Here is a 16885-nt window from a genome sequence, read left to right on the forward strand (position 1 = left end):
TGTGTGTTTTTGACTGCCTGGTGAAAACAAATCAAACTTTGAGTACATTCAATCGCTACCTCCTCCGTTCAGTAGAGATACAGTAGAAATTGAAAAGATATTGACATTTTCAAGGGATTTTGTTCAGAATTGTAAATTGCCACCTTACAGTACACTGTGACTCTGATAAGTGTGGTGACTACCTACTTTGACCTTTGACCTCAACTCTGGTGTCAAAAATTGGGGATTGAAAGATAAACAATCTTCAAGCTCAAACAGACCTGGGCAGCTATTCACTGAAAACACAAATATTCCTGTCATAATCCCATAAAAAAAACCAAAGTCATGGAAAGATGCCTGAACAATGGTCAATGACTGGCAAACACTATGCAAATTGGGAGACTTCAAAATGTTACATACTGGAAACAGATCATCATTTTTATGTTCAATAAAAAATGTTGAGACCTTACAAGTTCAAACAGGTCGTATTGTTAAAAGATTGATAATCATAGGATGCAGACATCATTTAGAGAAAAATAAAAACCTGGATTACTGTTGGCGAGCGAGTTACTATGGCGACAAAACTGACAAAGCCAACTATTCAAGTGTTGTCAAATCAAATATTTTCTTTCAAAAAGTGAAGCCCCCCTGATTTAGATGAATAGGTACTGACTATTGTGTTGTTTAAAACAATTCTGTGTGCATTCTTCTATGAGGAACAGACTGCTAAGAGACTGGTAACAGGGACACTGTAAGGAAAGCTGGTTACATTCTGAATGTAAATTAACCCTCAAAAGTACACAAGCATTGTTGTATTCAGAATACAACTCCATTCTCAAAAACAAACATTGGATTTAAAAAATGATTGATTTCTTTCCTATCCTAGTTACGAAAATGATGCTGTGATACCTACGGCATGTTTTTATTTTATTTTCCGTTTTTGGTTTTTTCGTCAGCTCACAAGATGCTAGTACCACCATGAAAATAAGAAAAAACATGAATGTTTACCAGGCAGGGGTTATTCCAGGCAGGGGTTATTCCGCCGCAAGATGGCAATCATAAGGTCACCGTTCTGAATTGTACAATGTGCGATCTTGGAGATATGAATATCGAATTATGTCACATATTTGAGTGGGGAGGGGGCTATAGGGTGTGTTTGTACGTACACTCTGGGGTAGAATGTTGGACCAGAACAGACATCAATACACGGTACATACTGCATGTTTAAAAGCTGATACAGCTAATCTACATTGACAAGAATCACGAGACACAAAAACTATCATTTATTCACAAAATACTGGGATTTATGTCCTTGTACATCATATGCTTCGGCATTGTCCTCGACGTTACATGTCTCGGACAATACCTCCGCTGCATAATGTACTCAGACATAAATCCAAGGTATTTTGTGAATAACCTTATATTATTGACTTCATTCTGCCATCGGTTAAAAGCTATCTGCAAGGCAAAAGTGCATGGAGCTAAAATGATACACTGTATAATTTAACATACTAGTACAAAAGAGAACAGAACACCAAACTACACAAAGAACGTAGAAAACGGAATTGTGTAAAAGTCACGCCTTGCCAAAAACACATCAACACTTGCCTTTCTACATCATTATCATTCACAAAATGTACCAGGCATACATGTATAATATGCTCAATAATAACTCAATTCAGACCAATTTTTTTCAAAAAACCCTGTACTAATGCCTGTGCAAGAATTAGCACAAGAAATTTCAACTGTCTGATTCTACTAATAATAGCTCTATTTCAAAATGTTTATTTTTAATCACTTATAGCTTAATTGTATTGCCTGCAATTAAGCATTTTCATACATTATATGCTATCTCATTAACAGGACACCGTCAAGATTTAATCACTTCACAGATCTGTGAAATGATCTTGATGATGTACTCCGACACATCTAGGCAACACCCAAATCTGAATTGGCTCCTGCTCATGCTTTATTCGCCATCTTTGTACAGGTTACAGCTAGCCACACTTCTGCTACTGTAACGTACGTGACCACTTGACCGTAATTCACCACACCTAACACACTCGGCAACCTTCAGATAATACTTCACTTATCCAAGCTGCCCTTAATCTGTGTCTAGCTGATGTTATTGCCGAAAAACTCTGTTATCATATCTGTTCTTTGCTTTCCACAATTTGAGAAAAACCTACAAAGAAATATTTGAAATGCTCAAATCCCCCATGACGACCATGGACAGCCTACATGTACAATACAATACAGCCATAAAACTCAATGTTCTGTAGGAAACTACAACCATGGGTCCATTCAGGTATTTTTTTTATTGATTGGTTTACTTTAATAACTTAGTAACAGTCATTAAAGGGGAGGGGGTAACCCCCACTTGGTCATGGCACACTTTTCAAGCATCCATACTATTCCATGCATTGATGTTTACTTTGAAAAATATTGACAGATTTTCAGAGTAGCTGTTAAACTACAAATATCCAACTGTATGGGCCCTCAAACAGAGATTACATAAGGATGTACACAGTTGCACAAGTTAATTACCAGTCTAATATGTAAGCTATTAAAATTCTGAGAAAAGACAAGCCTGAAAGAGAAACAGAACTAAGTTATTTGTGATTTGGTGCAAGATAAATTGTGGGTGGCTTTCATAGAAGGATAGAACGTTTTTATATTATTCAAACAACAGATTTCAACAGAAACCCAATAACCTGATACTCTGTCACTGTTTTGTAAACAAACTACACACATGATGGAATTCAGCACTGTATTAGGAAAAGACCAACTTGGTCTAGCCTGCGGGCATCTAGGGCTTCTTTGGTGGCTAGTTTTAATAATTAATATTAATGAGATATTTGCTGGCTGCTTGTGCTACCAAAGGGTTGAATGCAATAAAAATTTAGCTTTATAATCAATTTAATATTGATACTAAGGAAACCTTATCCAAACAGTCTTAAAATGCAATATTTTCTATAGCTACACATAGACAATAGAGTGGGACCCTCCATTATACTGTCCATGAGCTGCCACAGTTTTTTTTCAATTTTACAAGCAACATCAAATTTAAAGAGGCATATTACTAGTGAGAATACACATTGTTTCAACCAATTACATTCAATGAAAAACAATCTTTTGCCAGGTGTGAATCAAATAGGTACACACATACAAAAATAAGTGTGCTTCGTCAAGGAATATTGTCCCTTCAATCAAAACATCCCTGCTTCAAAGTATAGTGATCCAACAGTGATTGGAGACAATCTGACGAACTATAACTTGAACATTGGGAGGGGCTAAGGAAGTTCTGCAATATTTCAGTACTATAACTCAAATTAATGTCGCTGAATGACTAATATCTCATGGTGCATGAATGAGAAAATCATAGAGGTCAAAATAAATGGTTCTACCAAGACATGTGGCCAAGGGGAGAAAACCGTGCTGTGAAATGTTCCATTTGTTACTATCATGCAGTTTGAATCTACAATTTCAGAAGTGTTCAGAGATACAAGATCAAGGCGGCAAGAAACTCTGTAGACTGTTACAGGACATGCCTCAGTTGTATGAGCCAGAACTTGCAATAAATTCCTAGTACCTGTAGAAAAGCGTGCATGTTAAACTCTTATGCACAACATATTGAAAGGCCTCTGACAAGCTAATGAATTAACACATGTCAAAACCTTCAGGTCATATTGCCAATGCTGACTTCACTTATTTCAATTTCATAAACTTTTCGATGTTATTGTAACTCTGTTGCATTTCATGGAAATGGATCAATGGATCCATTCAAGTGAGTATTCATTTGTCAGAGATGGAATGGTGGACAGACGTAATACCTGTTGATTTATCTGTTTGCTGAGCAGAACAAAGAAAGTTCTGAGGCAGTTCGCAGAGACGAAAGCCAAACGGAAGTCAAGCAAGCGAGCTGTTGTATGTACCGCAAGCGATGACCTATTTACGGTGGCTGATAAAAATCTTTTCTGGAAGATATATAATTAAAAGATAAGGAGAGAAAATCCTATGCTGTATGATTTTGAGACAAAATGGTTATGTTGCTTGTATAGCATGGTGAGAGATGAGTGCATGCATTTACTGTTGGCCGCCAGGAATGGCCTCCACGTAGGAGGAGTGTACCTCTATGCTCTGACCCAAGGAAAGGTCATGCCACTTCGGGGTAAAACGAGCTTCTGTGCTGGTTGCCAGTTATGAATTCACAAATGTTCTGATCTGCAGGAAGTCAGAGTGTCAGACGCAGACTTCGATTATCAGAATTCTTTTTTTCGTATTTCTGCTGAACTTTGTCATGTTGGAATGATGAATGACTGTCAACTATTTTCTTTTCCAAACAAAAGGTCTGCAGATTACCATCAGATCTGGTGATTTGCTAGGCATGGTAAGAATCTGGAATTTGGCCAAACTGATATCGAAAAGCATGAAAGAAAATGAGTGACTAAAATTGCAGAGGCAAAAAGAACTGAATGAGAATGATTCAACTGTCACACATTGAAAGAAAAAAAACATTACATTTATTTTTCTGGAAATAATGATTGCCACTTAGCGTACGCAAAGACTGACCACAAAAGAAAAGTGTGGATTTATTATAGAAACTTCCCCATTAATTTCACTCAAGTAGACAAACACTTCAACTACTGACTTACACTGAATGATGGGCTCCACAGAAGCATCATGCTTAAAATAGGAAGGAGACTTATTTAACCAGCACCTTTCAACGGAACAGGAACTCCTCTTTTCTTGGATTTTTGTGACCTGTTCACCCCCAATTTCTTGTATTACAGGTCCACAACTCATCATTGACAACACTGGGTTTGGGTGAAACCATGGCGGTGGCCGGGTTAAAAAGTATTAGTAGCGTCTTCAAAGAAATGGGATTAAATTAATGACATTATTCTCCAGACTGACTGTTCCATTGTTTAGACAAAAATATTATGGTTTTCAGAGACAATGGATGCAGTAGCCACTGTACACACACTTTAAAAGTGAGTGTGTGGTATTTCTGTTAAAACCCTAAATACCTAATTGTCGAAACTGCCATTGTATGGGGGATTACTACCTGTAACTTAGCTGGCAAAATCCTATTATATCCAAAACTGAAGATATTTGTCTCTTAGAACCTCTTAGAGAAGGATTCTTTCAATCTGTAGAAAGGACCCACTGATGCCTGATTATGTTTTGGTACACACAGTATTATCTGATATTCAGTGAGCATTTAACGCTTTGAGCTCGAAAGTCAATTTTTGTCGCTTATATAAAATATATACTTGTCAATTTTTGTCAGATTTTTGCCCAAATGTTGGTGAAAAACTGTAGCCAATGAAATGTGTTGTCCATTTGGTCCACAATTATCAAAAATTTTCAGAAAAATTCATAAAAAATTGGTAAAATGCTGCATCAAAATTTTGGTGGGAAAAATTACAGCACTCAAAGGGTTAACATGATATTAAAAGAATGAGAGGAGTAAAGATGGATTAAATATTTTGAAACATTTCTCAAAAAACAATACTCCATTGTTTCCAATTCTTAACCGTGGAAATATCGATCTCGAAGTCACACATAAAGCTTCATTTAAAGGTGCAGGTTTTTATCAGTTTTACCTCTAAAAATATTGATCGACTTGACCAATGTGCAAAGGAGAACAAAGGATTAAAATCCTATAAAACCATTGATGTAAACAACCACTAATGTGAACGCCTGGATTTGAAGATTGGCGTTTTAATGACCTATCATTTAAAATGTAATAAATATGCAAATTGTGTATACTTGTATAGAGCAAGCCGACTGAACACAAACGTCTGGTGGTGGACCCTACAATGCAAATGCATGAATGAACAGGTCAGATTTACGTATTTTGATGAAACAACCACCTGTTGAATGCAGATCTTAAAAAGTAATATTGAAGGAAAAAAAATACAAAATGAAGATGATTTGTGACTGGTGCAAGAAAGCCAAGACAAAGAATATGGTTTGTGACTGGTGCAACAAGACAAAGAGAATGGCTTTATAACTACTGCATAGGCAAACTGGACACGACAACCACACCTGAAAGACAAAAGACAATCACCATAGGTAAACAAAATGGCACTACTGATACGGTACACATACTTATGGTACACAACACAACCACACCTAAGCCAAACCATAAGACCATTTCAGGTCACTTTTATATTTCATGAATTTTTATCTGGATGTTATACAGACACAGTTTGATGATATAAGAAAAAGCATTTCAAAACAGAACTTTTTAACTTTATAAATTTTAGTCCTATATTTTTAACAATGAGATTTCTTGATGGGAAGAGACAGCATCAGCATATCAGGCGACTCTATGAACAGTTCAAGGACTTGTACCCTAGATATTATCTAATGGGGCACTTTATCCTAATCCTGTCCCTAATGTAAGACCACACAGTTGATGGAAACTATCTTGGTGGTAACTGTCCAGGGGGATGAGGGTAGGGCCACGGGGTGACTGTCTGACACCAGACACCCTTTACATGTTTAAATCACACCAATTCCACTAAATATGGCTGACATATCAGCAAGCATATTGGATCTATCTCCTCTGTATCAAAAGCTGATTACACTCCATATGGAAATTTTGATGTGTGGAAAAAATCTCTCAGAAACTGCCCAGAGCTACACACAGCCACCTATAAAAGCAATGCGAGGCCAACAGCAGTAGAGAATTTCCTGGTTTTTGAATGGGATATATCTCTTCTTTACAATACTGTCTGAATATACAGTATTATTGTAACTGAATACACATGCATTGCTTGTTTTTCAAAAGATGAAACTTGTATAGGAGCAGTAAACACCCAAAATATATGTGGTCAATACACACCTTATCTGAAATTTTTTTTTCAAAAACTCACATTTTACACTATGAGTAGTTCGTTTTGCAGGCTTTCCTGTAAACACATCATCCTTTATGAAGGAAAGCACTGAATAGGAACTGTACACAAAGACCAGTCAACACTGTCTAACATTCTTAGGTGCACCATCATCCATCCGAAGGACGAGGCCAGAACGCGACCACATTAAGAAGACACACTTGCATGAATAACAGCATTCAGAAAGTAGGCTGTCTACCTGTATAAACAAAGGACTTGGAAGGGAATTTACCCCCTGTCGATGTCACACACAGGTGAAGTTCCTAGCTGCAAGGCATGGGGTCATGCATGATTTGGTTTTGAAAAACAAATCATTCAAAGCTTCTAAATAAAACAGCCTTGTACCTGGAGATCATTTTCAAGCTGAGACACCTGCTATGGTGGACGTGGAGTCTACTGGGAAAGTCTTAGACAAAGGGATGTGATATTGACTGCAGAACAGGACACACGACAAACATCAAGTTCACCTTAGTCTTGTGAAATACTCATATAGATATCAGCATGTGTATGAATCAAACTGAAACTAATAGTCATATTGGAAAGAATTAGTCAAAGCGGAATATGAATGAGATTTGAAAGATGCACGCCATTGCTGAACTTTGATGATTGATAAAAAGAATATGCCAAATTATTCAATTCTAGATTTATAAGCAAAAAGGATCGTATACACTTCATGAAAATGCACGACATGTGAACATATTCGGCTCACTTCAAGTTTGAAACAGTGCTGCTGTTTTTAAGACAAATCAGAATATTGAGGGAAATCAGGAAGTGAGAGTGCACAAGTAAAAACAACTCAGCCTTTTATCAGACTTAACCCCTTTAGGCTAGACTTTTTGGTTACATGCCATTACCCCTATGGTATATATAGGGGGTTCAGGTCTGAGAGTGTTAATGTAGAACACAACTCGCGACTGAAATATTTAAACTCTTGCTCAAACTTTCCTCAAGGAAACGTTTACACAGTCCTCTTTCAAAATCCAGAATGAAAATCAGAGGCCAGCATGCAAAATCTGGTACTATAGAAACAAACTCTTTACCTAAACTTTACCCATATTTGAAATTCAAAATGGCTGCTATGCCTATGTTAACTCTATGGGAAAAAAAACATGAAGTTTTTGATTTTTGCAAAACCAAGACATTTAAAGGCTCGTTTTACTTCACATGTTTCAAAACACTACAATCAAGAAGCCTACCATCAAAGTATGGTGAAAATCTGAGGGTTTGATATGTTCTTGAGGTAGCGGCGTCTCCACCTCATCTGCTGAAAATGTCAAGGCGGTTTATCATACACTCTCTTGTTACTATATATTACCTACATAAGCACAGTATATCTGAATTTAGGTTCATGTACCATATATCAGTAATTTTTTAGTGTTGGAAACTACCACTGATGTCATCACTAACTAATCCTTGTACAAACACAGAAAGCAAAAGTTTGGCGGAGTCACCTTGCTCCTATTGATCATCTTGCATTGAATAGAAGGGTGTGCCCTTGGGTTCTTCTTCAATAACTCCACTCTACAATGTGTTTCCACTTCACAATGTGGTTTTGTAGGGAACATATCTTTCCACAAGAGTAACCATCTATTGTACAGTGACCTTCCGAGGCTGCAATGAAAGTCACCTCAATACAAAAGGTCACGATAACAATGTTTTAATCTGTGTCAGCTAGGCCACTGTAGATTTGCAATCACTGGCTGACACATCTGTTTTAAACATAGAGAATTCCTGTACTGTTAATGACATTACCGGCATTTCCTACTACGGCTGCCATGAAATCTCAAGCACCTTGCTAAAATGCTGATGAGGATAGAGTCCTCAATATGTACAACAGGTAACATATTTTGTAAGAGGAAAAAAAGTCGAAACAGACGTAAATGAGGTCACTAAGATCAGGTCAGAAAATCACAAAATAACATTTATATTCACATTTTAAGGCGGAACCCCTTCCAGTGTAAGGTGTTCTTTAAAGCTTTTAAAGGATCCAACAGTGACTCACTCATCTATAGGGACTTGCGATCACTTACATATGTATTATAGCTACACACATTTCATCCTAAACTTGGTCCTAAAACCAGTGTTTATCCTTCAAAAAACCTTTGTGTGGCATTGCTACCTTTCTTATACCATCCAGTGGATAATCCCTAGTGTTTTCAAACGGTAGCTTGGACTCTTGTATTGAGTGAGGGTGATAGGGTTTCGATGAGTGGTAAGGCGACATCATACACTAAAAAATTTGAACATTTTGTATTAAACCACTGATTTCTTTGCACTTCCAGATGTAGCTATGGTCATAGAGCTAGAAGACTGGCTTTTCTTGACTTTGGTATTTCTGTCTTATTCATATTAAAAATTATAAAATAAGTTCATTCATGAACTGGTCATGTGCTACACTGTACAGACATAAGTTCACTCACAACTCTGTTTTATGACAGTTTTATCACTATTCTAATGGATCTACTTCTAACAGACCTTTCAACCTTCATAATCAGGTTTTAGGACATCCCCATTGTTTTAACCCATTCACCCTAATTCCCTGTGAACAGGTCCACTCTCACCATCAATAACAATGGGATTGGGCCAAACCATGGTGGTGAAAGGGTTAACCAAGATGGGTGGACATAAAAACAATGAAATGGGAGTGAGAGGACGGGAGGAACATGATGTTAACTAATCCTTCAAAGATGAGACTTTCATTCAAACTCTGTGTGTATAAGGAGAAATACAGATCTGATAGTAAAGTTTGCCTCCTACCATGGCAACAAATGTATTTCATTTTCCTTTCACTTGTTCACATGAACCATGCCACATAGGTCAAAACACCCTTATCACCATTTTTTGTTGGCCTTGTCTGAGAAGTTGTGTACAAGATATAAGATGTGCAACATAAGGCAATTGAGAATTCAAATTCATAAACTCAAAGAGTATAACAAATTTAAAGATCTTTGTTATTCACAAGCCTTTTGATATCTACTTTACAGCGTTTACAAAAAAACAATTTGACATTCATAACTGAAATATAGCAAATGGGAGCATACCAAAAATAAAAGTCCGGTCCTGATTTCATTTTTCTGATGGTACCGATATTGTATTAAAAGGAATACAAACACATGCATGGAATAATTTCATTATATACAAGTGAGCACTTTTTGTTGACAGTATACACAAGCCTGACTGCGTGTCACAAGTACTCTTCTTTGCTACCTGAAGTTAATTATTAAGTGCTATATACTGAACGTGTCTTTCATTTTGTATAAACACTTATTATCTAATGGCACTTCAGGAAGACATCCTCATAATTTGATGTATTAGGCATCAGATGATGAGACTGTGGAATGCTGTATATCGATTGAAATATCATTTAATATGGCTCATCGACGAACATTAACCACTTGTTGATCAGATCCAGCCCAAATGTGGAGGGGATTGTCTCTATCATTTTTTTTTTATTCGAGCATCCATTTTGTTTCTCGGGTCTTGAAACTTTGAAACCCTATGTTCCACGTTCTGAAGATTATGAAAACGGTTTATTGCCGTCTGCAATAAATTTCAGTATTTCGTGGTCTACAACAAGCGTGCGCGGTGCGGTGCAATATTGGACAAGCGAGACCGGGCACAGACAGCGTGTCAAGACAGATACGACAAACGTAACCATGACTTGATACCGTTGTTATATTATTCAACACCGTTGATTTTTGTCCTTATCTCGGTTCTGAGCTACTGTCGTCTTTATTGCATAATTATTTACAATAGTGGGGGCTGTTTGCGCACAGCTGTCTGCGACCACTCTATCGCCCCAACGCGCCGTGGCCGAAATTTCACATTGGCCCTCTCGCATAAATTGGTTGGAATACCGACGGCTATTTTCGTACACCTTGAACACCAGGACAAAAAGGTCCACCCAGTCTAGTAGTTGTAATATATGACCTAGATACAAGTTCAATATTGTGGTAACTAGGTTTACACATGGATATGAGATCCAGTTCATATCGCATTATCGCATTGACGTAGCTAGGTTGGGTGAACAAAAAGTCGGGCAATTTTCGCATCGTTTGGGGATAAATTCACCGTCTGGTTTTCCCATCCTAACATGAAAAAGCACTTACCCGCGGCTGACTATCAGCCTGAGCGCATCTGCATTGCCGTAATAAGAGGCATACATGGTCGGCGTTCGGCCATCTTCGTCGATACGATTACAGTCCTTTTTAGTCGCCTCACGCAACAGGTCCAAATAGCCGTCTTTGGCTGCTTGGTGAAACCGGTCGGTCATCGTTTATAGTCCCACTACAAATGAACAGATTAAACTTGAAACATAGCAAAATTTCCGCGTTAACTTCAAAATGTTCGAAGTCGGGTGATTTCGACGTCAAATTCCACCTAAGTAGGGTGTGTCTACTTTCAGAATTCGGGACAAACACGGCGTGACCGGTGCTGCATGCGGCTGGCAGAAAAGGGTAGCGGAGCGCTCAGCGCAGAGGTCATTCAATGTAACCGTATCTTTATCTCATTGAACTTTGGCACTGGGAGTGGACCATTTTCACTTCTGTTCTAATAAGAGGGGGTATTGCTGGGTATTGGCTCGTGTGCTTTGTAACGCAAAGAAAAGTTTAGGGTCGGGAAATTGAAGAAGAGTACATCGGGTCTGTGGATGTAGGCTTACACAAATGCATTCGTGATTTAGCTTAGAAATCTAATTTAAGTAAAAAAAAAATATATATACATGTATGCCTTACTGCTCGTATTGAATTTAGGCCTACTTTGTGACTTCATAGGCCTAATTCTTTACCACTGTCTCCATTATAACTTGTGCGGGGATTAATAACTCTTTATACACCTTACGTGTATTATAACGACACGGTACTAGCAATTAAGTCACCTGTCCTAAAGGTAATTTGAAATAAAGAAATTAAAACGGATATACTGATTCACGCAGGCTGTACTCGAGGCTCCTCAATATAAGCTTATATTGAACCCAACTGAGAGGGCGCCAATAGCCAGGAGGCATATATTCTCGGTTTAGAGTTATGTAGACATGATCCCAGGGATCGAGTTTGTTCTACTCTGTAAGAAGATAATGAAGGTGTCATTGCCTTTTGTTTTCCATTGATATTGTAAGTAAATTTTCTTGCAAGACAATCTGACGCCTGAACCATAAATGTATCCAAGTCAACTAGAAAAAAATATTCTTGGTGTAGTAGGCCTAATTCAGAGTTATTATGATATGATAAGTATTAGGGGCGACGTCAAAAGATCGATGTTTGAAAAAAAACTTAATTGCTTAAGTTTGGGGGTGGGGGGTTTTGGCCAAATTAATTTCTGTGCAGTCAGAAACGATTTAACGTCTTTTTGGCAAATTTTACGATTTCAAGGCTGGTTTTGTACGTTAAAACCAATCCAGTCACCCGTATTTTTGTTACTTTATAATGGTTTTCAATTTTTATTTAATTCAATGGTACATTGGTACGTCGTTTGTAAGAATTAGTACAGGGTATGAGTCCGCAATGTTTTTCAATTTTAGGTCAGTTAAGTTAGAAGGGGGGGGGGGTCTGAGGCCAAACGTAAGCAATTAAGTTAGATTTAATATATTGAACTTTTGATGTTGCCCCTTATTGACATGGCTTTTCTTTCTGACGGGGACATAATATGTGCTGTGAGCGTTTCATTTTCAAGAAGACGTTTGAGGCAATCATAGACCCTCGAGGGTCTATGAGGCAATGTATTTTTTATGGCACTGACGATGAGCTCACTGGCAAAGTGTTTACCTGAACAACCAACTGTGATGGAAGGCCGCGACAGAACTTTCCTGTATCTGTGTAAAGTATTATGACAAAAGCTAATTGGTTACACTGACTCAATTTAAACAGAATTCTGTTTGGGAACACTTTGATCTCTAACGTGCGTGGAGTCATATTTATGGATGAACTGTACAGAAAGTTTGTCTTCACCATCTTGTTCCATAAAAAATGAAAATAACGACTTTACGGCTTCTAAGATAAGCTGAACCCCTTGGAGTTACTTACAAGTTCTTGTAATTTGTATCGAATGATATCAGTTTTTTTTTAGTTCTTCAAGAATCCAAAAATTTTACATGACATGAGGAAACTATGAGCAAAGAGTGTGATACCAATTTAATGGCCGCAAGGCAATGTCATGTGATCCTGCTGATGTTGCGACTATCCATGTATGCGCTACTCACTTGAATTTTTTCTTGGTCCTGAAGGAGATGATATAGCGGTTACGCGGAGTTAAAATTGAAGAGCTCGGTTTACTGAATGACACTTGAAAGAGGGCCACAAAAATAAACTAAAAATTATGGGATACCCTAATAACGACATTTTTGGCAAACAGCCATGTTGGATCATATCATCAAACAACTTGAAGTTACATAGACTGAAATGTCAACGTACATTATCCTTGAATAAAGTTTACATGGAATCTAATGCCCATGAAAGGTTCAAAACATGAAAATCTTTCCGAACAGAATGATAGCTTGGCGGCTTAGCGTAAGCCAACATATAAGATACGTCAGGCGGAATCGTTCTCAAGGTAAGAGAAGTGACCAGTGACCACAAATGATGAAATGATTTAGATAGGTTGCTTTGATCAACAAAAATTCAACAGAGTGGTTACCTGTATCCGCCAATTGAGTGGATTTGGTTCAAAGCAATCGTTCCTTCAAGGTACCAGCTTTTGGTATGGAGATCGGAAGCAACTTGTGAAAGTACGCAAAAAAGTGAAGATACATTCTTCGAAAATAAAGCAGACTCGTTTCTTCAGTTTTATAAATGGATTTTGTTGGCATGCAGAAGAAGTCAGAAACAATGCCCATATTTGCCACTGATAACAGATGGGGCAGAGCTGCAAATGCACATGGAAAACATCACAAGCACTTTGGAAAAGATGTTAAAGTCCCAGTCAAATGAGAATTATGATGTGTGCCGAAGATCAACGTTTATGACAGTGAAGACTCAGGCACGGTCGTGCAAAGGCAAATTTTCAGCTAAGTTGGAAATCATCTAACAAACACACAATATACTGAAAAAATACTATCTTACTCGTGGAAAATTGAAGATATTTATATTTGATCTTGCTCAAATAAATAAAAATTTTGTTATGGAAATCCCTTTTGAATTATACACATATACATTGAAACTGTATTTGTTGAAATAACGACTGTGCTTTAAGTAGTATACTATAAGTAGTAAGCTAAAATGCTGAGTCGTTTTTTATCTTCAACCATAATATTTATTTCAATTGAATTGCTATACAAATAAATTAATGCTACACAGCAATCTGTTCTGAGACACATGTCTCCAACAAAAACAAAGAAAAATGTGTCAAAAGCTAATGATGCCCCCTTTAAAATTCTGTACTGCAACAATTCTTGAGGTCACTGTGCAATTGTTATTTCTCTATTCACATAAGTCTTGTTTTGTAAAGGGACAAAGTAGGCTATTTTCCATAAATTTTGTTTGATACGAGATACTACTTATATTGTTTGACATGTTGAAAGATACTGAATGAATGGGTAACCATGCAGTATTCAACCCCGGTTTTGGAGATGATAAACGAAACCATTGCGAAAATGAATTAATGGTCATGACCATTAATTCATTTTCGCGATGGGTTTCATTTAATTTGTTTAAAACCGGGGTCGAATATATGTATGGTCACCCATTCATTCAGCATCTTTCAACATGTCAAACAATGTAAGTAATATCTCGTATCAAACAAAATTCATGAAAAATGGCTGACTGACTTTCTATTTTTTTCTAGGGAGGCAGAGGTGTGACTAATTAAATTTCTCAATTTAAGAAGGGAGTCAGGGAAATTGAGAAGATTCCATAATTCCTCCAGCGCTAGGCCATGAGTAATGACGGCTCCCCTATGCTAACGATTTCATGAAAAGGAGAGAAGTTCAGAGCGGCTGCTTACATAGGTGTATACCTTTCCTATGCCAAGCACCTCGGATCGCGGCTGAGGGACAGAGCCGCAAACTGTCACAACTCACATTTAGGAGTAAGTTATGATTCGATGAATTATCCCATCAAATCTATGAAAACCTCATTATCAGTTCTATGAATGACGTAATATGTGAGGCGTAATATGACGTAATATGTGATACGGATCTCAACCTGGTCTTGCCATAACGACCAACTCATTTCGAAAGAAACCTTGTATTAATCGTTTCAATATCGGGGAGGAAGAAATAAAATAAATTGCTTTCGTAGATGAGTTAACCTCTACCTTAGCCGATGAGAACTTTGCAACTTATCCTTTTGTAATTTTGGAACTTTTCCTAACTCGTCTGGTCTTCCAAAAAAAAAAATTGAAAAAAGATGCTATTTGGCTTTGGAAATGGAAGAAAAGGAAATAAATTATTCGGCTTTAAATGGTCAAATGAGCCGATTAAAATTGTCTGGGTTTTAATTTCTTACGATGAAGAATGGCTACTAAGTTGAAATATGCTAAAACCTTTGGGGAACTAATCTCGTGGCAACGTGACTTGAACCATTCGGGCGGTCAAGAGTCTAGCTGTATCGTAGATATTGTCTACCTCATGCGTGAGGCAAGAATTTCGAAGGAAATATTTAAACAAAAGATTTATAAAATCTCCGACATTTTGTAGATTTTACTCTCCCAGGCAATTTTTGAAATCGTGAATGTTATTAGCTGCTTTAGTAAGTATATCGTAATGTACTGATAGAGTATGGGGCGCCCTCTACAGTATGATGTGAATTGCGAGTTTCGTCCAGGAGTTTCGTCTAATATTTGTCATTTCCAAGGCAAAAAAGAAAAAGAAACTAGTTTTTCAGAATGACTATTTGAAATATTGCAATATCAATAAGGTCTACACTGCACATATTAAGCTCTCGTTTAGGCCTATATCAAGATTTTTGTCATTCACACATCAAAAGTAGTAAACGGTTCGAGTTATGACGAAGAGGGTCTCGTGACTCCTACGTTTTCATAGTGGTTCGCTTTGCCAGGAGAAAATTCAATCAACGGGAAATGAGAACAATTTGTGATGGAAGAACTTTTGGAAAACTCAATTTGTATATAATATATATATATATATATATATCGAAGTATACAGTAGTCCTTGTGGGAATTTACAGTGGTCGGTGCTAAAAACAGAGCGTTATGAATAATAACACAAATTAACTCACGCATAAAGTACTTTTTACTTCCTTGTACTTGAATTAATTTGTTGTGTATATATGTCTGTCTGTATGTATGTATGTTTATATATGTATGTATGTATGTATGTATGTAAGATGTGTGTGTGTGTGTGTGTGTGTGTGTGTGTGTGTGTGTGTGTTAATCGTGAATTGCTCTTTTGTGATAAGCTTAATTTGGTCAGAAATTTTCGAAGAATATAGTGCACTTTATGTTCTCTTTTGAACTTGTTCTGACCAACCAGTAGGCCTACTGGAAAGGTGAAATTGTAGACATACCTCAATGAACTTCGCGTTCGCATGGAATTTTGAGCTTACGAAATTCTCAGAATTTGTCATGACTATAAAATCTTTAGCTGTGGGTCCGGGTTAAAATCGTAAAAGTCAAAAACAACCCGTAAAAGGCAGGAATCCCGTCTGAAAACACCACAGCTATGGACCCACAGCTATAAAATCTTATGTTCTGTCATACTGTAGCCCTGCGTACGATGCTGTGTGTTCCGCTACAGCTAATAGCCCCGCCCGCTCACCACAGCCCTGCAAAGACCCGTACGTAGAGTTGGTGACTTCAAATCCATTTTTGGACTTGACGTAAAAAGCCAAATTACTGCTGAAATTCAGCGTTCTTGGGCCCAAGTCGTATCCCTGCCTACCTCAGCTACTCGATCGCTTCCAAAAATGCCAGTCTTTTGTTCTTTTTTCGTAAATAACCGTCGATGTCGGCAACTCTCTCGCTAGCCCTGCGTACGTACGCAGTGTACGCTGTGTGTTAGGAACGCACACAGGGAATGCACAGCGTACACTGCGTACGTTCGCAGG

The 16885-nt window shown here is 37.6% G+C and overlaps 1 protein-coding gene across 1 annotated transcript in view; it reads right to left on the reverse strand.

The window, feature by feature from the left end:
• The window catches only part of LOC139151283 (pre-mRNA splicing regulator USH1G-like), a 31218-nt gene extending 19829 nt beyond the window's left edge, over positions 1-11389 (reverse strand). The window contains exon 1 of the mRNA XM_070723966.1: positions 10994-11389. Within this exon, the coding sequence (XP_070580067.1) occupies positions 10994-11157 (164 nt within the window). The 5' untranslated portion in view covers positions 11158-11389. The remainder of the gene's footprint in view (positions 1-10993) is intronic.
• Between the last annotated feature and the right edge of the window lie 5496 nt (positions 11390-16885).

Source organism: Ptychodera flava, chromosome 15 (genome assembly GCF_041260155.1).
Source record: "Ptychodera flava strain L36383 chromosome 15, AS_Pfla_20210202, whole genome shotgun sequence".
NCBI classification, from domain to species: Eukaryota; Metazoa; Hemichordata; class Enteropneusta; family Ptychoderidae; genus Ptychodera; species Ptychodera flava.